Source organism: Enoplosus armatus, chromosome 9, assembly GCF_043641665.1.
Source record: "Enoplosus armatus isolate fEnoArm2 chromosome 9, fEnoArm2.hap1, whole genome shotgun sequence".
NCBI classification, from domain to species: Eukaryota; Metazoa; Chordata; class Actinopteri; order Centrarchiformes; family Enoplosidae; genus Enoplosus; species Enoplosus armatus.
In genome coordinates this window covers 13,028,853-13,053,079 of record NC_092188.1, presented here as the reverse complement: position 1 = coordinate 13,053,079, position 24,227 = coordinate 13,028,853, and the positions used below count along the sequence as shown (strand labels likewise).

Here is a 24,227-nt window from a genome sequence, read left to right as displayed (position 1 = left end):
TTTTGCATTAAAACTGGCAGTGGTGATTTCATACCCCCCTTCCCTTAAACAGGAAACCCCTCAGTCCACATCAGGCCTCCCAGAGGAAGAAGCCTCTGTGAAAAGCTTGAGAGTAGCAGCACCTTTACACCTGAGATCCATGTTTTGGAAAGGTCTCACACAGAACAACACACCTACTCTGACATATAGCTTCCAGGGACTTCGACCTACAGCATCAGGAGGGAGAGGATGTTACGTCAGAAGTCCTCTGACCTGTTCCTTTCTGGCATCTGTACCCTTACTGAACATTGGTAACGATCGCAGCAGTCCCAGCAGAAAATCTACAAAAACTCCAAAACTGTGCCACACATCTTTTGTTATTACACAGTAACTTCAGAAAAAAAAATCCTTCCGGTCCAATATCATCTGCCGTCACACTACACGATTCCTCAATACATCTAATCTGGGGATATATCTGTATAGCTTGTGAGAGGAGAATACAAAGATCCTGGACAGAGCATGACACACTCGTGAGATGACGTTAAGTCCTTCAGACTGGTGTGGTTGGTTGTGGTTGGTCCTGTACAGTTTCAGTCACTGCACACTGAATGCGGTCATGTCTGATGGTAATGATGATAGTGGTGGTGGTGGTGGTGTTCGTGGTGGTGGTGGTGCTCATGACGCTGGACGACAGGAACCACAAACCCTGGGCTCCCAGGCGGGCCAGACGCCTGCTCTCTCTCCAGGCTTGGCAGTACAGAGGGAACAGGGGGTTGCTGCTGGGGGTGGGACTGAGGGGACAGCGGGGTTTTGGATGGGGACATGGCCTCTCTGGCTTTTGCCCTAAGGCGTTTGCTGTGACTGTATTGCAAAGGGTGCTGGTGGTGGCCGGAGGATTGGGCTTGGTGTGGCAAGTGGTACACATCCTGACCCCCATGTCCTGCTGCGCTGCCACTGTGCAGCATGGTTTGCAGAGGCGGGTGGTGGCCGTGACATTTAGTGGATTTGCCACCTCCGCTGCCTCCGTTATTCCCTCCGCTTCCCTTGTAGTTTCCTTTGGGGGATTTCAGAAACTGTGTGCCCTTGCTTCGAGACTCTGTAGGGTTGTAGCTATCGCCGATGACCTGTGAGCGGCGCTGGTGGACAACTTGGGTTTCTGGTTCCTGGGAGCGTGAGCGGCTCTGGCTCTGGGAGCTCCGAGCATGAGCCTCTGGGGGAGGGCAGGCAGGGGTGGTTCCTGGCAGACAGGCCAGAGACACAGGGTCAGTGGTTTATTCAAATATGATTTATAACACACATTTATTCCCCCACAGCATCTGCATAGTAAATTTCAACCTGCCATTGTAATATAATAATGTAAATTTGAGTCTATATAAAGACACTTACCTTCAAATCTGGAGGTGTAGTTCTCTATACCAGCCAGGTCCAGGTAGTGATTCCTCCTCTCTGTGTTCTCATCCACACAGTAATGCTGACCCTCAGTGGCCGGCGCCTCATTGCTCTGCCCTCTGCTGCTAAAAATTATTAGTGGACAAATGAGTATACCATCAATTATTTACACAATTTAATCTGCAGGAGTTATTACAATATTACAGCCTCGAAGCAAAGTATACTTTATGTGTACTGACCTGATGTGGGAGGACAGCCGCTTGTCAGCTGAACGCCCCTCTTCCTGGTGACAGCGATCTGAAGAGAGAAACCAAGGAGCAAGTCTGAGAATCAGAACCAACACTACCCCCCAAATATACAAATATACAGGGAATACATAATAAATAATGACTGAGGTATGCTGCTGTTTTTGTTTTTCATTTACCTGTTCCTGTTTCTCTTCTGTGGCACCTGGGCTCTGGAGTGACAGTCAGTTTGACACGCAGAGTCTTGCTCTTATTGTGGCAGGAGTGATTCACGGAGGCGTCCACCACATCATAGATGGTGTGCATCAGACTGGACATGTCCTATAGTGACAGATGAACAGTAAGTACAGTCTGTAATCCTGCCTTTGACAGAATAACATGTGAAAGGGATAGATATCAATATTAAGAAGACATAGTACATCACGGAGCACAGTTAGAAAATAACACTGCTGTCTAACACACACACACACGCACCTCTTTTGTAACTTTCCCACTGTTGTCAAAGTCATAAAGAGTGAAAATCCACTCCTGGCGGTTGTCATCCTCCACAGAAACGTCACATTCCAAGTCCTGTGGACACAAACATGTTCTTAATCATAATTAATACACACAAACAATTGGAAGATTTCAATCTGCATCTTTTTGTCAATGATGAACAAAGCAATAATACCTCTATCATGTATGTCAAAGACAAAACACAGCAGCTTTTATGATAACAGGGGGCAGCAAAGTATGTCCAGTTTAATCGTCACAGCCACTGTCTGTCTGTCTGTGTGATTCATAAACATTTTTCGAAAGAAAATTAGTGTAGTTTTCCTTCATTCTGCGTGGGAATTTACTGTTAACAAGAGGGATTCGCTATCCCCTCCGATCACAATCAAATCAAACCTTGCATTAATCAGCATGTACATTTAAAGTCTGCCTTCTCCGACAAAAAAAAGTGTAGGACGCTTAAAAATATTTTTTTATGATTCCATACATCTTGAGAGCAATAGAGCAGAGGCCAACTGAAAATTAGCTTTTCAACATGTAACAACAGATCTTTACCTTGTGCGGGGGAGCACGGAGAAAAAAGTCAGGACCACTATGACCTTGTCTTTCTACTTTCTTCCAGGAAAAATGAGCGCAAGCAGTATTCTCAATTACAACTTTTTTGGCAGTGACTTTGATTCAGATGTATCTGGTAACATGGCCATAATTGGAAAAATAAACATCTGGAATATAGGCCCTGCTGCAGGCATGGTGGAGAGCTGACACTGCATGAGAGGTAGTGTGCATTTACAAGGGAGGAGACCCCAGGGAGAGAGGCAGCCCTTTATGGTTCTATAATATCTCCTCAGCTCACGTAACCAGCAGTGATCATCAAAGGGCAGATCTAAGCAGTTCTTTAAAACATGCACGTCTAAACATTGCAATCTATATATTCAATTTATTGGTCTCTAAATTCAATCAGGATATGGTCTGTAGCAGTGTCAACATACAGACAGATGTTCTGTGCACAGGGTGAAGGCAAACAGCAGTGGTCAGGATAGAGGTTACCCACCATGCATTTATTTTTTTTAAACCTATGTTAAAATCATTTTCACTCACTGAAACTGAAAATTTCAACACTCAGTTCTCTTGGAAAATCTCTTAGTAGAGACCTTTTTCTGACCCCCAAAAAATCCTGTTCCAATGTTGACTCACCACGTCCAGGCCCTCAGCCCACCGCAGGGCTAACACCGATAGAAAACAACTCAAACTCCCATTAATAATTATTGCCAATTTAGACCCAATCCACCTGAGCATGTGGTAAAAGTGCTAACACTGGCTGAACATGCACCAGCCTACAGAACAGGCCTGCATAGCAAATTGAACCCTGGATGTTTTTGCTATTAGATGAGTCCCTATACCACCCCTTTGTTATAAACACATGAGTTGTACTGTATTTGGAAAATAAACCATGGTACAATGTCATATAACTGCTTACATCCAGACTGATGCGCTTCTTCCCGGAAGCTTTGGTCGCATCTCTTAGTATCTCCCGCTCTCCATCCTCTGAGTGCAGGTACTGCAGGTAGCTTTCACAGCCCTCAGCCTTCTCTGGAGGAAGCACCACTGTCAACACAAGAGGACACATCTGAGTTAGACAAAACAACACTGATTTTTCACACAGAAATTAGGCAACATTTTGTGTAGTTCAGTAGTTACACATCTCAAACTCTCACAAGATCTTAAACTTTACTGAGATGTTGATTGTGCCTTTGTTTAGAAATGTTGTATCCAAGCATGACAGTCCATTCCTTCCAATGAGAAATGCTCACCACACGGCTTTCTGTTCTTTTGTGCCAATAACACATGTGCATTACTGTCGTTCTCTGGCTCCACATTTGTGTTCTCCCACAAAAATGAAACCGAACTATCTTTATATTGGACTTTGTGCCTTGTAATTGTGCAGACTATGACTACAGAAGAGAATACAGAGAGATTTTTAAACGTGCATGTGATGCTCAGACATTGTTCTTCATAGTATAGTTTTACAGGTGTTTGTTTTGTATTGGGTATTATGTGGCCACTACTTTAAAAATCTATCCCTGGTCCATGGAGTTTGGTATGCTCTAATGAAAGCCTGGTAACAACCCAAAATGTCTACCCAATAAACATCACATGAAAGACAATGCAGACCTATTAGTTAATCTGACTGATGCATCCACCAGAGGAGAAACCAACAATATATTTTTATTTTTAATCAATCATCATATATATTTAACATGGAAGTATCTTGAAATAATAAATGCATACAGTGATATCATACAGTTCTACATATACCAGCTTTCAGGTTGAATTATTTATTGAATCATACATGCTCATCTATCATACAATGTTACATCTGCTTTCTGCCGAATAAAATATTTATATTAGTTTAGCATAAAGCTTAGCAGTGAGTGAGAAGACATCCTTCTCAACCTACCCTCTAGGGGACAGTGTTGATCTGTGAATTGTCCTTCCTTCAGCTCACCCCTTGGAAACTCCTGGGACAAGAAAAGAAATGAAGAGAGAGAGAGAGAGAGGAGGGGGGTCAGAGATGTAAGTGAATCTACAGTTCAGACCACAGACACAGAGAAAACAAACAGTTCCAGCTAAAGCATTTCCTACTCAGATGAGAGGGAGAGGGCTGGAGGCTCCAGCGTGGCCAAACACTTTGAACATCTGCACGCTTATTGTGTTTCACTGTCTGGGACACAGCAAGCGCAGCCACGGCCAAGCTTTCAAGATTCCTCCAAGCCCTTCAAATGGACCCCTCGCATCCATCAAAAACTCCATAATGCACTTCATCATCTGAGCTCTCTCTCTCTCTCTCTCTCTCTCTCTCTCTCTCTCTCTCTCTCTTAGCCAACCTGTTTATTCTCATCCTGCTTGACATGGAACCCAGTGAGGAGAGTTTGATGGACGAAGCCCAGAGTTTAGGGAAAAAAAACTTTTGTTGTACTTCTCATTGAAACCTTGTCTCTGAGCAGTTTGGTTTATGTAAAACAAACCTCACAATGAGCTCTCAGCAACATATGTGTATTTATTTTGAATGGGGAATAATTGCCAGATGGAAATTTCCATGCAGATAGAATGGGGCTGATTAAATGCACAATTCAATAGCCGTAAAACAAAAGCAAGACAAAGGGGTGGAAGGGAAAAAGGCTCTGCTGTCATATGTGAATAATCTATATCCTGCATAAAACAGAACCACAGTGTGTTCATAACTATCCCACACATGTGCTAATGGAGAGGCACACTGAGGCAAAGGCAACAGGGCCTCCATAGGCGCGTACACATACACACACACAGCCATTCTTTAATTACAACTGGATTGTGGAAACAATGAAAATTAAGTGCAGCACAGGCCCCTAACCACAAGTATTTAAACAACAAATGATTCATCTTATTTACGTCATTCTCAGTCCTCTAAGCTGCTCCATGCACACTTTGAAATAAAATCTCATCAGATTGAATCAAGGGGGCCCACTGAAACGAGACAAATAAAAAACAGATAGATGCTAGAAAACAAAAGAACTCCATGTACCTTCAACAGAGCCGAGGCTCAAGCGAGAGTCTGAACATCTGCATGTGTTTAGGTGAACGAGCCCCCCTTTCCTTTCCCCTTCCCCTCTCTCTCTCAGAGTAATGACAGCGCCAGGGCCTGTGGTTCTATTTAACAATCTCAGAGCCCGTGATTATTCCTCACTTCAGAGGATGATACCTCCAGCCTGTAATCTGGCCCTGACCTTCACCACTGAAGGGGGGGGGGGGGGGGGGGGTTGAGTGTCAGGGTCAAGGCTCGGACACCCCCTGTAAATTGGCCACCGGAGACATTGAGAGAAAACAGCAGAGGAATGGGAGTCGAAGGAAACAGGAGAGGGGCAGGAAGTAAGCAGGAGGAATAAAGAAGAAAGAAAGGAGACGAGGAAAGAGGGCACAAAGGGGGAAGATAGGAGGGAAGGAAAGACAAAAGGAACAAAGATGGAAGAGGGGAGAAGCAGATAAGAGTAGAAGCAGAGGAGGATGTGGTTTGTTAAAGAGGAGATAATGCCTCTATTGCTTACTCCAGCCCCTGTGAGCTCAGTGGGAGAGGTCGAGGTGGGTTTTTACAGACTCTGGAAGGCTTTGGGGAAAGGTGGAGACAACTGGTACCGCTTCCCTGGGCCCCAAACAAGCTGCAGTCTTTAATCACCAAACACACACACTGAAAACCAGACTAGTGTAAAAACAAAACACACACACAGTTTCCATCTTTTTTTGTGGTTTCTGTAGCCAAGTTGTTGTTTCCTTTCTGCACTGGATGCTTTTATCTTCCCGCTTTGTACCGCAGTCCCTTAATGAAGGGCAGCGTGTAAGGAAGAGGGAGCTCACACAGACACACTGTTCTGCAGCTCAGAGGAACATCAAAGACAACCATTGATTCGTTCTCTTCCTCGCTCCCATGAGGGTGCAGAGCAAGGTATAAGCACCTCTAAATGAAAGACAGGATTCAGCGTTAAATATAATGAAACAAATCAATCAACCAACTGCCAAAAGTGAATCTTGTCTCTAATTAAAATTCAGATATCAGGGGACGTCTTGCTGAGTGCACAAGGAGGGGACCAGCAGGGCTTGTGTTGAACACATGGCTCCCCCACCACCACCACCGCCACCTCCATGCTCATTACATCCATTGGGGGAGCTAATGAGAGAGCAGGCTGGGTCTGACCGCAGTCTGCAGTTTAACGTCTAAACACATGGCATCTCCATTCACATCGCCCACAGTGCCGGGCTCAAATCTGCCCACCACATGTGTAATTAACTGCTTTCTGGCATCTAGCAGCTCTCATTCTTTCACTATCAGATCACAAACTGCTCTGTAGGCTACGCAAACGTGTTAACATTTTGGAGAGCAAAGTGTTCCTTGTTTTCCACCAGTGGCGTACACCTGAAACCCAGGATATCCACACCTACACAGTGTGTGACGTTAGGGGGGGACGGCAGATGGATAACCACATGTGTGAGACGCTTCAATGAAAATGACATGGAGATGATAAGGTATTAGATCTCCGTTGTCTTAAAAAAAACGGTGCATCGGAAATATTCACTGACAGTGTTCCATGTAAACAGGTTATGTCTCCCAGACGCCTTGACATAAGAGACAGACAGAGAGGTGTGTGATGTTTGTTCCTGTTTAATGCAGCACTTCTGCCAAGCTTCCCTAAAGCCTCAGCCTACTGCCAGACTTTTATGTGGGATAGGGTAACCAGGGGAGGCTTTCATAGCTCCCTACCAGGTGACATCAGACATCCCCCAGCAGTCTCTCTCTCTCTCTGCCTGCCTACCACCCATCCTCCCGCTGGAAAACACTGCACATCTTTGTTCTCACCCCCCCCCCCCCCCCCAGCTCACCACCTAAATATAAGTACACACACTTCTTTTAGTCCATTCTTCAAACCATATGATGCACAACTGATGTTGAAAATCACATCTTCAAAAACAGGGGAGGCTAACATGAAGATTGTTTACACAGTTCCTCTGGCCTCAGGGTATGAAATATGGCAACATGATAAGATGTCTGGATGCGTATCCAAGTACAAACATATGCTGGGAAAAAAATACAAAAACAGGATCCTGTCTGGATGCTTCTTCACATGATTTAAAAGCTGTGGTTTACTTGAAATACTTCAGATAGCTTATTTTCTTTTTACATCAAGTTTAGTTCAAAGACGACCTTTACAGTACAGTAGGTGCTACAACTGTACATTTAATTAATTTAAGTGTATTGTACCTTGCAGTTCCTTGTCCTAACCAGGCCAACAATCTCAGTTATTTCCTTAATTTGATGCACAGAGTGTCTTGAGAGTCAAATATTGAGCAGCTAACAGTGGGAGTTCTCCAGGATGTACACAGTTTCTAGAAATACAAAGTCACCTGGATCTGACACTTAGGAGGGCGCCACAGGAAAACCTTGATGACCACCAGCCGACCAGCATTCCTGCTCCCACTGGCCATTAATTGGGGATGATTGTGGGTTCCCCAATGATGAAAATGAGGATTGAGTAGTATCGATATAAAGAAAGGAACACCAGTTCGTAAACAAATTGAACACTCCTCACCGCAGAATGAAACTGGAGAGGGAGTGGGGCCATTGAGAAATAAAAGCCCTCCATTCCAGAAGAAACCAACCTGGCCTTGACTCAAAACCAGATGTGAGCGGTTACACTGAAGAGACGCAGAGTAAAAATTAGGGAGATGAGGGGTGGAGAGAGGGGGAAGGGGCTTGGGCTGAAAATATGGGGAGCTAAAGAGAGAAAGCCAGTTGCACAACTTCTATCTCTCCTCTTGCAAGACACTGAAAGAACAATAAGTTGGTCTCTTGACGGCTGAACAGAAAGCTCCCTCTCCCTTTTGGTTCAGTCCAAGTCAGGGTAATTATGGTGCTCAGAGTCAACACAGCTAGTACTGAGTGGCAATATTAAAACAAACAGTACTGCATATACTGCTGGATTTGAGTTAGCCTGCCTAATAATGTTCATCACAATCACAATATAAACACGTGTTTTTATGATTCAATTTTTAACTGTGCACTGTTAAAATGACTGAGCCAAGGACCCTCAGTAAAGGTTTGGAGCATTTTCAAGTTCATCCTCAAAAACCACAACCTTACCCTTGTCCATCCTTGTCTTTACTAGACAGCTAAAACATGCCTTTGTCCACTAATTAGGTATTTTATCTATGTATCAGTGTGCCATGACATGTCTTTCTATGAATGGAAATGAGATCAGAGCAGAATCCCATCCTGTCATCTGGACTGGCCCCATGTGGCCAAGATGGCCCAGATATGGCCCTTTCAGGGTAGTGGGACTCTCTCTCTCTCTCTGAGGTCAAACAGGAGGCAAGACCTCTCCCTTGGCAGGACATGAATCACTGGGGCGAAGCCTCTTCGGTCCTAGTATAACAACAGCTGTGGGGAGAGATGAGCATGCTTGCCTGTCTATGTGAGAGCAGCACGTAAACCACAGAAAGTCACCCGCTCCCCTTCAATCAGGAGAGAAATCTCCTAAACTCTGCACGCCCCTCCAGTCCCCTCCTCACCCTGTCACTGATCTTTCTCTCACTTTGATTATGACCTGCTGGATGGCATAAACAAAGATTAGCATCACTGGCTGACCACCCTGCATCTGTCACCGGTGCTGTAATCAGCTTGCCTTCATTAAAGTGGGCTTTGATAGGAGTCTGATGTAATGTAGTGCCCTCCTCTCAGCTGTCACACAGGCAGCTACTGTAGGGACTTGGAAACCATGTGCTTCATACCAGTGACTGGAATCACACTCATGAATCTGGGTTAGGCAACTGTATTAAATTATAGAGGTAGTAGATCATAACACTGTTAATGTATTTGATCAGTCACTGGAAAGAGAAAAGCACAAGTGTCTGTCATGGTTCACTATATCCAAAACACAAAGTAAAGCCTGAAATGTGCTGCCACACACATTACGACTGCACCACAGAGAGCATGTTGTTTTAATTCAGAGGTAACAGGGCTTGGTGGTGTAATGCAATAGTCTCTGCGTGGACTTTTATATGACCAATGCCATGTGTTATATGCACTCAAACATTTAATGATATACTCCAACAAAAGTTTAGTAAATTGGGTTCTTTTAACAGTCAGAAGTGACGATGTCTTCTTACTTTATTTCGTTGTGAGATTTTAGTCTTGAGGTAAAAACTCAAGACTGAATGTTTTTGCATAAAAGTTTCAACTCAAGTCTTTAGAGAGTGAAGTCTTGCGGTGGTCAAGTCCATGTCTCAAGTCTACATGTCTCGCGATGAGGCATACTAGTTAGAGAAAAGGAGCAACTCAGCTGCAACCAGCAAATGTTTTGACGAATATGCTTAATAAGTTACTTAAACAATTATATCAATTATCAAAGTTTTGGCAGGTTATTCTCTTTCAATTGACTAACAACTATGCTGCAGCACCAGACGTTAAAAAGAACATGTACACAGGAACCAGACATGACATACACAGTCCACATTTCAAACATGCACACACCCCCTGACAAACAAGAAAGAAGCGAGTGCACAAGGCGGCGGCATATCAAAGCCAGTGTGGGACAGGCGGTTAGACTCAAACAGGATGTTCCTCTGTTTCTGGCCTCCATGTGAAATTCTGTAAGCTCCCGCGCAGGCCCCTGGCTCTTAAGCCCGGCCAATGGGGAGCGCGCCCAGGCCGATAAAGCTGAGGGGATTTGTTCCACATTCCACAGGCCCTTTAAACAACACAGTGGATCTCAGAATGCCAGGTTGTGGGTGAGGTGGCTGCGACGCCAATCCCATTATGGTCCAAAGCGACTCCACCTCTCGCGCAGTCATGCACTCTCCACAAGTGTCCAGCTGAGTGGTATTTGAAAGTGATCAGCTGCAATGATCTAATGTAGCCAGGGGTTTAGCATATATCAACTCCTCAAACTGTTTGTCTGTCAGTTACAGTCACCAAGGCTTTGTAAGCACCTCTCTGCCTTGTCTGCTTCTGCTGGGTGAAAACCATTTCAGCACAATCACTCTCACCTGTAAGGGCGCATTTTGTGTACTGTAGTTAGTGTCAGGTTGCAGCTGTCTGTCTGCTATTGAGATGTCAGTTATAATTGCTCTCACCTGTGAGATAACCACCAACAACACTGTTTTCACTGCTCGTTTTGTTAAGCTGCAAAGGGATTTGAGTCACAGCTTTGAAAACCAGGCCTGGCAGTTCATAGGGGCGAGGCTCTGCGGTTGGAGGCTGGTGGAGCTACAGGCGTTACAGTGCTCCTGTGGGTGACTGAGAAATGTAAACAAACCATGTTGGGGAAGGACAGCTGCGCGCCAGTGTGGAAGAGCAGCAACATTGCCCAAGCTTTACATGTGGAGTGGTTTCCAACCTTTTTGTCTGATGTAGCCCCACAGCCCTGTCAGCTGAGCTCAAGTACCTCTTCATCAACTCTATTTTTTGCATACTTTATTACTTTTAGCTAAGATTTTCAACTTAACCATTCATTTTAGCTAACTATTCCACTGTTTATTTATACATTTTAGCTATTTCAACTTTTTTTTTATTACTTTTAGCTATTACTTTTCAACTGTTTATCTATACAGTTAACTAACTAGCTCCACTGTTTATCTGTCTTTTCGCTATTCCAAAAATGTTACTATTTCAACCATCCATCAGTGTGTTAGCTCCCTATTTCACCCGCTCTCAATTGCAACATGTGGTGAACCTGGCTCAGGTTGATGGGCAGCTTAAACATTAAATTTACTAAAAATCACGACCACACCAATTTATAATCGGAGTGGGCTAACTTGAGTTAGTTGACCTTCTCAGATACCCCCCTGGAAAATGCGTAAGCCCTTGTAAGGACCCTTGGTTGGGAATAACTGGAGTACACACTTGAATGATGCCGTCTATCTAACTTTTTGGCTGCTCACTTAAATCTGAGGCACTCCTGCTGTTAAGTCCTTGTTGGATGGTGGATGAGCTGCCTGCTGGTTTCCTGAACATGTCTTCAAGCAGGATAGGAACAGGTTCAGGGTCAAAACCACAGCTCTACAGTCCACTAGTTACTGCTCCCTCTGGGTAACTTGCATAGAGAAGTACAGATCCATGTGACTGCACACGATAAGAGGAGCTTTTGCGGCCGTGACCAATCAGCCAGTAATGTAGCATGAACTCTCAACACATTCATCTGGGAGGCATATTGGGCAAACAGAGACGGACGGCTGTTGTACTGTACTATTATTACATTCAGCCCTCAGGGAGAAACAGGTCAGAGCCAGCCAAAATACAGAGCTCAGTGCAGTAGGATGCAATAAATAACCAAGGTATACAGGCAAGCACACAGGAAGAGCCCCTATGAACTCATCTATAGTCTAACTATTCTCAATGACACTTGCCAAACCTCGGGTCCTTGGAGACACCACTTGTTTGCATAATTGGTACTGTTCAGCCTTACTATGAAGGCCTCAGGCCATCCTGCCAACATTGTTTTGGTAAGAAAATGTCTTGGCTTTGCAGACACTTTTTTTTTTTACACTAAATATATCAAATCTGACATCTAGAAAAAAAAGAGCTGCTGCATTTTCACAGTGGCTGCACCTCTTTTATCTCCTATCTCTCTCTGCTGTTGTGCAACTCTCTCTGACTGTCCGGTACCGCCGTCTCCTCCAGCCGATGGGGATTGCCAGTCTCAAAAGACCACGAGAATTCTTGACACTGCAAGAACAGGCTTAATTCCAAGCTGTGAAGTTCCTCACAGGCCTGGAACTGGACAGGGGATCATTCCAGGGTCAACACCAAGTGTTTTCCTGAGGATTCCTAAAAATACACTCCTGCTGGGCGCAGGAAGCAGAGGAGACTCCGTGATCCTCAGACGATGTGAAGGAAGCCGGGGTATGTAAAACGGACCACTGCTAAAGGGCCACTGGCTGTAATGCTTTGGCATATGAGACGCAACTTCCCATGAAAAAGGGGACAAAGTTGAAAGCTGAAGATGAACAGATGAGATGTAGAAAAAAGAAAGTAGCACATGGGCCAATTACTGATGCACCAAAATCATGCAAAGCTCATTCAAATTTCTGTTGAATTATTCTCAAAGAAAATTACTGGTCGAAAAAATAAAAAGGATATGAGGGTATGCGTATGATGAATTACTTTTGAAAACGTGACTACAAGACAAGAATTTTAAAGCCTCGTGGTGCAAACCATGAATTATAATTTTTATTTGTGACACATCACAGAAATATGCCAAGTAGAGATTTTGAGGCCACAATCGGCGAGACGGCAACATCTGTGCTTCTTCCTTTTGGACTGAAGCTGCCATGTGTGCACTTTAGTGACCTGACAGACTAGCTGTGTGTGTGTCTGAAACACTGTTCCCCAGTGTGAAATTCTGCAACGTAATTCATCCATGGCACAAGCACAGATCAAAAGGCTATGGTGCAGAGGGCAGCCCAGCAGAGCGCACAGAGAGCTGCTGCTTTCTCAGCCATAATTACTGGAAACCAGGACTGTGAGGCTATATGAAAGAGTACTTAAACATGAGCTGAGTTGGCTTAGCTTTGCTGCTTGTATACTCTTATCTTATCTCAGGTATAAAGCTACAAGTCTGATGGAGTCTTGTTTTTCTATCACACAGCAAGTCTGGAGGCGGTCCACTTAAAAGCACAAGTGTGACACTTAGTGTTTGATAAAAGTTCTTGAAAGACGATTTGTGCTTCAAAAAGCAGAAGGGGCTGATGTGCAATAACACCTTAAAAGCTATGAGATAATCAGGTGCTGCCAGGATTTCTCAAAGCTAAGCGCATGACACTGTGGGTCAAAGTTCAGATATTCTGATACTCCGGCATTCTTGAAGTGATAGGATCTGTTAGCCCCTATCAACACGAAGAAGTAGGTGCTGGTTATAGAGAAAGACCTTGCAGAGCAACTATATCTAAGAACTGTATTTACCTATGGGAACTTTCAGCAGCGGATTTTGTATGAGCCAAAGGTGTTTTTTTATCTCTATTTTAACACAGTTTTAACACATTTTGGTACACTTTAAGCTGAGTACTGTTTTTGTAAACCAACATGAAATAAAACATAAAACATAAAATCCTGATTTAGAAGAGTGCGTTTTCTTTGTGAAGCACCTCCTCTGAGCAGATGGTGTCTCTGAAAGGCTTTCAGTGAGGGGGGCAGGCATCTCAAGGAGAACTGCTGTTTATTTGAAATGAGCCTTTAGGTAAACATGTTACATGGCACACAGGGCCAGGTCAGCTTTTGAAGTGGATGGGCTCAGGAAAGAAATGGGTGGGGGAAGAAAAGAAGGCTGCCTTCAGAGGAAATGAGAACAGTGGCCTCTTTCAGCACTGTTTCATCCTGTCCCTCCCTTTCTGTCACATATAGAAAGAGCACAAAAGGTGTTTGGGTATATAAATACACCAACGCAGAATGTGAGAGCTGCTGAATTCTTATTTCCTCTGAACACACACGCAGAGTCAATTCGGCAATCCCTATTTAAATTCCCCTGAAAAATGACCACCCGTGACAAAAATAAACCACTTCCTTTTAATTGAGACCCGTTGAGGTTTTTGATGACGGGAACAGGTTTTGTGAAACAAAAGCAAGTTTGCCGCCATTCCCCATCGGAGAGGAATGTGATGTGCAGAAGGAGGGCCAGGCCTGCGCTGTCTGCAGAGCCTGGATCCGAGCTTTTGAAGCTGCTAGTGTGTTTCAACAGCTAACCACTTTCAGATGGGACTGTGGCGTTTTATGAGCTGAGTAATAGCGATACCTACACATGTGCAGGCTTGGGGTCCCAAAGAGGGGGAGGCTCAGCTCACAGCAGAGAGAGAAAGATGTCTAACTCCTCGGGGGTCTGGGTTTGGGTGTTTGATAAATCTTGTGCTATGGTATTCTGTACTGCATATGAAATTGGAAGACAGGATGATGGATATTGTGTAAAGTGTGTTGACCTATGAACACAGTTCTGCTATAAATTCCACACTTTCTTCCAGGTCCTTGAACATCAAATTAACTTAAGGTACCGACTCCTTGTATGGAATGAAGACTCAAAATCATGTCAATACTCTTACCAGGGACACGTGGAGTGTATATGGTAAGCATATATGTAAAGACTATTTTGAAAAGCAGATGTTTTAAACAGCAGAGCATCACAACAATGAGTAACAATGCCAGCAGCTCTGAGTGCCCTCTGCTTTGTTTTTCTTTTTTTTTGCATACAGGAAGCCAGGGTTTGTGGTGTGTGGTGTTTCACTCTCCAGTCTCAAAGCTAGCAGGGCGTCAGATTCAGGAATGTGGAGCAAGGATGAAGTTTCTAAGCATTCATCAGTGACTCTGAAGCCGTTTTTTTTTTAACAACAATACAGAGGGTGAGTGTAATCTACCAAAGGGCCAAAAGGAGATGCACATGGCATCACAACCTGAGGAGTGTTGATGAGTTTCTCACGCGAACAACAAGTGTAGAGGTATTCATACTAAAGATTTATGTTCTAAGTCATTCATAGCTATCTGTATTGTGCTGCACACTGCTATTTAGTTTCCCTTACGCTTGTATTGTGGAATATATGTCAGGTCAGCATCTGACCTTTGTGGAGACAATCTCAAGTTTCCACTGGCTGAATTCATAGAATAACAAATTCGTGTCCAAAAGAGGAATCCCCTGTCCTCTTTAAACAAACAACCAAAACCTCAGTCTCCCTTTCAGTCTGCAAACTTTAAAAGAAGCAAAATATTGATCAAAACAGATCTGCAATGTCTCCTCTGATAATGTTTAAGTTATACATTTAGTCTCAAGCATCCCGTTTTCTCCCTGAACTCCTCACATGCACTACACTCACTGAAGATGTAATGTAAACAATGTAATCAATTAACAGCGGCCATAATGACAGCATATAATAACACCACCAACAACCATAACTGAAAAAATATGATATTCCCCTGGCTGCTCTAAGGCTTGCGAAATGAATTCCACTTGGAAAAGAGCTAAAGCTTTCTAAGGGGGAACAGGGGTTTATGTGGAAACATACCTTACACACTAAAATGTAATAACCTTTGAGTCTCCCGGTGTTTTACTTGGCTGGGAGAAGCATAAGATCAAACACAGACTTGGATCCAGCAGCCTTTGCCAAAAATGTCAGCGCTAAGCACTGGGCTCCAGCTTCAGGTATTTTCTTACCCCTGGCAGGGAGTGAGAGCAAAGACACAGACCAGTGTTAACCCTCGGCGGGGCTGCCCCCAAGCGCCACCAGCGCACCAACCATGAAGGGGAAGTGAGGTCTCCCTGCTGTCATCGGTGACCACGCACGTCTAGGTCATATAGTGTCACTGAAAATCTGGGATGTGCTCCATTCAGGAAGTTCAATTGCACGCTTGATGACTGGCTTGCAATCCGGTCCTGCTACTCTGATATCTCTGAAGTACACAAACAGATATCTCATAAATATCATGAAAGGCAGTGACGTGAAGTGACTTCAAAGCGGCGATGATGGGACTGAGATAGCTCCAAAGGCGACAGAGCTTCATTCCATATGTCTGCAGAGGAGAGCTCCAGTAACGAAGGAAGTTGAGCGACTGTCATTTCTCTCGTCTAAATATATCTTATTCTCTTTTGAGCTGTAGGAGAAATTATAATTATCATTTATGCCATCAAATATGTGGATAAAATGCTGTTGTGGTACGACAACCGTTTGTCACTAAAACCAAAAGAGCCAGTTAATAAGAAATAGTCTATTTTGATATTTTTATGATAGTTGTGGCAAAAAATAGGCATTAAGTCTGCTACTTACGTGCTTATATTGATTGATACCACTTTCACGTCTGTACAATAATATGAAGCTACAGCCACGAGATGGTTAGCTTAGCTTAGCACAAGTACTTGAAACAGGGGGAAACATCTAGCCTGGTTCTGTCCAAGAGTAACAAGATCTGCGTACCAGCTCTAAAGCTCATAATTCGCACGTTCTCATGGGGGACTATTTTTTGGCGGGGTGCAGTGACTTCCTAAACAAACAAGATATAAGATGTGAATTAATGACCTTTAGCGGAAATCGAAATCAGCAGGGGGCGGTGCTGGTGTTGCTTCAGGTACTGCTGAGACATGAAATTCAATCCAGGAAGTACAGTTTGAGTAACAGATCTGTGAATTTGAAGCCTTCTCGTATGACAAAACACAATACAACAGTTTTTAATTCTCTGACACAGGATTTTACAACTCTGACAACAATTATTTAATTTTTTGTCGGGAGGTAAAAAGCAGAAATACAGTGTTCACGTTACAAAGCAAATGTAAACTTGCATGTATGTGATTGGCCATCTCAGCACCTTGTTGGATGACATTGCACATCAAAAGTTGAGGTTCAGCTTTTTTGCCACAGCCCACTGTGTTGGACCCCCACTACGCCACCAGACTAGATCCATTCAAATGAATGACAGAGCTGACGCATCGCTTCTGTCAGGCCGAACCTTCACCTTTGAGGCTCTTTGCCGTCAGAGCTTATGATAGTTCAACTATTTCAACTTGCCACTGTGGCTCGCCTTATGACCATGGCAACTACTGAAACCATAGTGAGGGAAACAATACAGGAGTTGATTTTACTGAGTTTCCCTGAATTATTCACTGTGTCACCAGCAGAGATCAAACAGATCAATGAAGAGAAACAGTGGACGGTGGAGAGCAGCAGCCTGTGGTGTACAGGCCAGTAGGATCAGAAGTAGTCAGAAGCCGCCGTGACGGCATTTCGCTGATTCAAAACACCTACGTTCCCAGGCAGCAGGAACCGCTCGTCTTTAAGCTAAGCTAATCTGCTAGCTATAGCTTCATATTTACTGTACAGACATGAGAGTGGTATCGATCTTCTCATCTAACTCTCAAGAGAGCGATTAAGCATATTTCTCAAAATGTCAAACAATTTATATATTTATATTTGAGACAACAATTACCAAGTGGGCAAAACAGGTGACTGCCCCAGGACTAGAGGCCTCAGGTTCTCTGTGTGACAATTAGTGTGTAGCAATTTGATTATTGTAACTGCACATTTGTTTAGTAAAATGCACCACAAAAGCACAATATCCACCAAAACATTAAGGGACTTAAGGTGGCTCCAGGATTTAACTAATCTTGGGCCCCGTGTAAAAATGTATTTTGACCCAAAAATCAAAGGTGTGGGAGGGTCAATAGGGCTCACAGCTCATTTTTTCCCCAATGCCATCTAGTAGGAAGTAGGTTTGTGCTGAAGGATTGTGATGGCTCTTTGATTCCTCCTGATGGCCAGAGAGAGGCCTTGCTCCCTACATGAGTGCAGGTCACAGGGGAATTAGGGTTAAAGTGAGCAAACTGCTTTAAAGTACTTCAAACAGTATAAATATCCTCAGAAAAATAAACATTCAATCTGCCTGCAGTATTCTAATGTCTTTCTCCATTAGGCACAGGCCACACAAACCACTCTTTACCTCTCACTCAGTCGCTCACATACAGACAGAGAGTGAGAGAGGGACTCGACCTCTGGCCCTGTTCACACCTGGCATGAACATGCATCTTGAGTGATCCGATCACAAGTGGACAGCTCTAAGTACAGGCGTGAATTCACCCAAGATGCATTGAATATGCATTGACATCCGATCGCTCAGACCACATTCGGAGGTGGTCTGGGCCACATATGACCACATTTTTTTTAGCAGTGTGAACGCCTACTCAACTGAAAGTACGTACTAATTTGCGCGCGTGTGAAACAACAAGAAGCAGCCACTACAATAAAATAATTGTATTTATTTATTTATACTTTTAATTACCGGCAGACAAGACATGAGAAGTGCAACAAGGCATTTGGTCTTTGTAAACGGAAATGATGTATGTGTTTATTTCCATATAGAGCTGGGAAGTGAGATCCAATCACAAGTGGTCACTCGAGATGCATGTAGAGACGCATGTTAATGCACAGGGCCGAAGCCATGTGGTGGTACATACTCGAAAACACCCCAACATGAAAGAATGGATAAAACAAGCATTTTGCACTTGTGACGAGGGTGGAAGTCAACCAGGTGATGATGTTTACACTGACAGAGAAGTGAATGTTTGTTCTGGACAAATGGCAACCAACATAGAAAAAGAGTCCCAACACAGCGGTGTGATGTGCATGTTTAACAGCTGTTAAAAGTTAATATAGAAGGTAAGGTGAGATCAATGGTCAGCTCCAGCATCTCCAAACAATGCAGTGGACAAGGCAGATGAGGCTCTCCATTACGCCCCTTCCCCCACTACCTTTAAAACCCCTCAAATATCTCCCCCATGAAAAAACACACCCTTAAACCCTCCTCCTCCTCCTCCTCCTCTTTTCCTCTTCCCCGCCACCCTCTCCCACCCCATTTCCACCACTGCCCCTCTCCCTGCTCCAGGATTTTGCTGTACAAACCAGGAACAGATGTCTGCCGGGGCTGTGCTGAAAGACCCCGCTGTTCTGGATGCCAGCCACATGCTTTTCATTCAGAGATGAAGGCTCACAGCTCGCCTTCTTGTGAAGCCAATTTCAAAAAAAAAAAGAGGTGGAAAAAAACAAACTCTCCAAATGCCTTCAAGTCCCTTCAAAAGCAGTACATATATGAGGACACCTTTTTGTCTCCTCTCCACCATGTATTGCTCCCTGCTAGTGCTGCATCAGCGACAGGCTTTTTTTTTGTCATTTGTGGTTGTAAGAGAGGCGGAGGTGAAAAGGCATGCTATGTTGCTGACAAGAATATTTCTTAAAAGAAGTCTTCAAGTACTCTTCAGGAGCTTGTATCCACAACACTCAACTCAAACGAAATGACCTCCGTTTTAAACTTGTGGCTGTGTACTGAAAAATAAAATGGCATTCAGGGTCACAGCCTTAAGGTTACACATATATCCCGGCCTCAGATCCAAATCAAATAGCGCAAACTCAAAATTAACATGGTGACTAGCAGATATACCCAAATGGCCAGCGGCAAAATTGTCCAAACATAACATCCATTTGAGCAGGGTCGCCAAATGAGGATTTTTATATAAGGGGAAAGTCTTATTCACAGATTCCAAATGAATGTTAAAAAAACATTAGCTTACAATTAGTTTAGTGAGCTGCTTGGGAACTCTGCTCTTAAACTCAATTTATTATTGAGGGGTGAGTGCTATGTAACTCTCCGTAAGTCAAAATAAATTTGCGTCTTGGAGCTTTTTGGCACATCATTACATCCAACTGAATCCCTAACCGAGCCTTTTTACTTCAAGTGTGATATAATTAACCTTTCAAAGTGGAATAGTAAAGGTCTTTGTTGTGGAACTGAAAATGTTGACACACTCCCTCTTCACATGGCCAAGTCTGTGGGAAGTTTTGAGACAAAAGATGGTGCTGAAAGGCTGAATTAGCCTGTCATTATTTGGGCACCCAAGCATGTCTGTTTGAAGCTCCAAAATGAAGCACTGTGGTTGTGTGTGTGTGTGTGTGTGTGTGTGTGTGTGTGAGAGGGTCTGGACTGTTGATGTGTTGATGTTTCCAGAGGTGAAACACAGTGAACCTTCACAGAGCTCTTCCACTAATGAACACAGGTTTGGATAAGTACAGGGTTAGGACATTTCTGCATTTTACATATTCAATAAATACAGGCTAGGCTCATTTTTTGGGGGTGGGGTGGGCGCTTAAACCTTGGACTGGCACTTTGATCTCACCTGTAATATTTCTACAATACACCAGGTGCTTTAACAGTTAAGACTTGTCTTGAACACCTGCAACAAAGTGTCAAAATGATGATCGTAGCCAGGATGGCTTGGCTCATCCTGCTGAATCACGCTCTCTTTGTCCACTCAGACCACACTTTCAGGAGCCTATAGGATTACAATCTGAGGGCAGCCTGCCAGCTGTAATCTTGAATCATTGCTCGCAGCAATATCAATATTTAAACAGATTTTTGCATCCTTTCATCTTTTGTTACTTCTTGCTCAAGCCCAGCAAAGGATTCACAATGTGTTGGCGAGAAATGACTGCTTCATTGAGGAGATTCACATGTTTACAAAACTGATGGCATGGGCTCTGTTTTTGTTTTTTTTCCCCCCTGGTTGTACTCCATCCCTCAGCCCATCCCCCAGGACAGGGCAGGGGGATAGAGGGGTGAGGGTTCGGAGGCTCCACTGATATCAGAGCCCTTTTATAACTCCCAGCTCTGCGCTTTGAAGTCGCAGCCAGACAGCTCAGGAATCCTACTCCCCCATTTGACAATGAGGAGGGGGATGGTCAAAGCTAAACAGTGTTTTTGGCCAATCTCCTCCTCTATGAAATCATAAGTGATTTTAACTGTCCCTGCTGCTCATCAACCAGGAATAAGTGGTGAAACTACTATCTGGTGAGAGTCGTATGCTGAAACACTCAGGAGGAGAAAAATGTGGCTGAAATTGATCTAAAAACTTCAAATCCCCTAAAAAAATCATATAATTGCTGCTATTTTCTATTTGACTTGGGCTTGTTTAATCATGGTCTGCAGCCCAGACATCTAAGAACCCGTAATCCAATAATTATATCTGGAAATGTGACAACGTAATCCGATCCTAGTGAAGAATTAATTAACGCTATGTGGGATCAAACGAGGAAATGGCGTTACTGTCTTACAGCAGAGATCAATTCTATCTGCTGTTGAAAGTCAGTCTGTGTGATGGGAAACTACATGGCATGAAAAAACCTCCCTGGGGACATCGTCTATCTTTACATTAATGTAGGCAGAGGCTCATTTGAAACAGCTTGAATAGAGCTCTCACTGCATACAAGCAGGCAGTCACATATTGCCTCTGCCATACAATAGTGAGTATGTATGCAACATATCGTCATAGCATCAGTTTTATTCATGATACTGGATTATTTGGCATTTGATACTTCATCATCAGGGCTGCAGCAAACCAATAGTTTCATTATGGGTTAATCTGCCTATTGATCATATTAAGTGATGTCTTCAAATTGCTTGTTTTGTCCAGCTAACAGTCCAAAACCCAAAGATATGTCACATTAGACAAAGAAAAGAATCAAATCCTTGTGATTCAAACACTGGAACTAGAGAAGGTAGTGACTTAAACGGTCTATCAATTAATCATCAAAGCAGTTGTCGATTCGTTTTCTGTCAATGGACTGATCAGTTAATCTACTCATCATGTCAGCTCTACTTTGCATCAGGCTTTGGGTTTCCACCCAGCACATTATCACTGCTTCAAACTTGTGATGTAGAAATGTCACTTCAGTTCAAAGTAACTTGTTACACGTACATTTGTTTCCCAAAACAAAACAAAAAAACAATACTGAAAATGCTTTCCTTTCTTTCTTTCTTTTTTTTTTGGTGATGTCATAATATAAAGAAATCCAAAAACTCTATGTAGTAGAATATATAGCCTGAATGATATGGCAAAAAGATAAGTAAATGTTATTTCCTGCCTCAAAAAAGCCTTACTTTCTATTTAAATATATACGTATGAGGACCAGTATATGCTGTAACAGATGTGACTGCATTTTGTTTTGTCCACTTCCTCTCAATAAATCCTCAGTTAGTCTCAGAGGAAGCAGGAAAAGTGAGGGACTGCTTAGTTAAATGCTGATGAGTTCTGGTCTGTGAACAAGCTTCTAATGTAACCAACTAATGACACTTAAATAAATCAGGCGCATGACTTTGATAGAAGTGAGGGTGGGACCCACCTACTAATAAGTGTCAAGCTTATGCCTTTGGTGGTTTCCCTTCAGAGGAGTGTGAACTCAAACTCCTCTGAAGCAGAGTAAAGTTCTCCTTTAATTTGCCATGAGTGGGCGGTTTATAGCCCTGATATCATCTATAACTCTTCCACTATTACAACCACCCACCTCACAGATTGTCAGTGCCTCTGTGTGAATTTCCGCAGTTTCTGTCTGAGAGCTCGGGACTCTTGTACCCCTCAAAAAACGACGCGCTAATTGAAGTGATGTAATGTTATGCCACAGAGGGCTGCCCACTGGGAGCGCGCACTAGAATGGGAGGCATTGAGGAAAAAGACACAGCCCTGAGTCATGATGCCAGCAGCCACAAGAGCAAACTTTATATCCCTCAGTCTGAGAAACGACTACCTTTCCATCCAGCCTGTGTGTGTCTGTGTCTGTGTGTGTGTGGGTGTGTGTGTGTGTGTGTGTGCTGCTCCTGCCAAGCCGCTTCACACACAGGGCTCATGGCTGTCATAACCCATCCAGTGATGCTGGCAGGAGAATAACCGCTGCAGTGTTGTGCCGGAGCCAGACATGACAGAAAGAACAACAAGCTACAACTTTGCAAAGACATCGGCGTGTCTCCACACCTGCTTTGTGAATACAGTCTGCTTCCCTTTAAGTCAAGACGTTCTCAGCTCATCTTTCAGGAGGAGGAGGGAATGTAACAGCTTCAGCCAGACAAACTTTGAAGTTCTTGACAGACTCATCCCATCAGCACATGCAAACACACACACACGCACTTACACATGCCTGGCACACTTTTTTTGTTCCAATAATGAATTATGAATTTTGTTAATGTAAAACTGTTAAATAAACATGAACATTGCACATAGAGCATATAACAAGAGGGACAAGTGCAATGATTATTTCTAAGAGTAACAGTCAACATTTTACCATTTAAACAGAACAGGATTAAAGAATCATCTCTGCCAAAATAAATCAGAGAACTTCTTTGATTTTTATGGAGCCCTAATTATTGTTTTACTCTTGGAAATGCTTCATGGTTTGTATTTAAACAGTCTTACTAGTTATTATGGGCAAAACTCCATAGCCTTCATTTAATACTAATCAAAAACAGGGAATCAAAATAAAATAAAAATGTTGTTGGGCTTAAAACATGGAAAAACAAGCTGTAAATAAAGACATAAATGTCTGATACCTGCATGTTCTTCAGCTTGTGATCCGTCGCGCTGTATCTCTCACATTCCTCCATCCCTCTCCGGAGGAAGGTGTTCACGACAAAACTGTCTCCTGAGACGTGAAGGAAACACACCGATCAGCAAGCTCAACCAATCGTTTATCAGATTATCACCATTTATTAACCTTCATTATACAAAATGACCTGTGCTCATCCTCACCTTCAGGGTTTTCTCTGCGCTTACACGCTTCAGATCCATCAGAAACAGGGATGCAAAAGAGACAATCGTTAGTTTTTGTATAATAAAATCAATGACATAAGCTAATCGACATAGGCTACTTTCAAATGTTGTCATTCAGTGCTTTCAGCTACAGCATTTCTTACCATGCTTTGACTGAAGTTTGCCCATTCTTAAGTCCCTGTTCCCTGGATCAATAAAGGTACTCCGAAATCGGACAAGGATAACACAGTCACTGACTCAACATGGTCACATTGTGTTTGTTTTGCAAGAAGAAAACTCCAACTTCATCCAAAGGCAGGTCATTAAACCGCGCGTTCATTGAAGCATCTGTTGTCTCTGTGCAGAAACAAGACACTTCTGTTAAAAGGATCTATGAGGGAGACGGGGCACACTCGCTGTCTGCCTCCAGACTTCCCTTCAGTCCAACTGAATGTGGAAGCGCTTTGAACACAGCAGAGATCACGCAGCCAGCGTCAAGACAGACGCA

General features: G+C 43.5%; 1 protein-coding gene across 1 annotated transcript; it reads right to left on the bottom strand.

Annotated features, from left to right (window-relative positions):
• Window positions 1-24,022, bottom strand: nkd2b (NKD inhibitor of WNT signaling pathway 2b). The gene is made up of 10 exons (XM_070912358.1): window positions 23,884-24,022; window positions 23,720-23,746; window positions 23,521-23,612; window positions 4,564-4,624; window positions 3,583-3,710; window positions 2,088-2,183; window positions 1,793-1,934; window positions 1,608-1,665; window positions 1,366-1,493; window positions 1-1,216 (listed from the first exon to the last, which is right to left on the bottom strand). The coding sequence occupies exons 1-10, from the start codon at window positions 23,906-23,908 to the stop codon at window positions 594-596; spliced, it is 1,380 nt and encodes a 459-aa protein (XP_070768459.1). The 5' UTR covers window positions 23,909-24,022; the 3' UTR covers window positions 1-593.
• Between the last annotated feature and the right edge of the window lie 205 nt (window positions 24,023-24,227).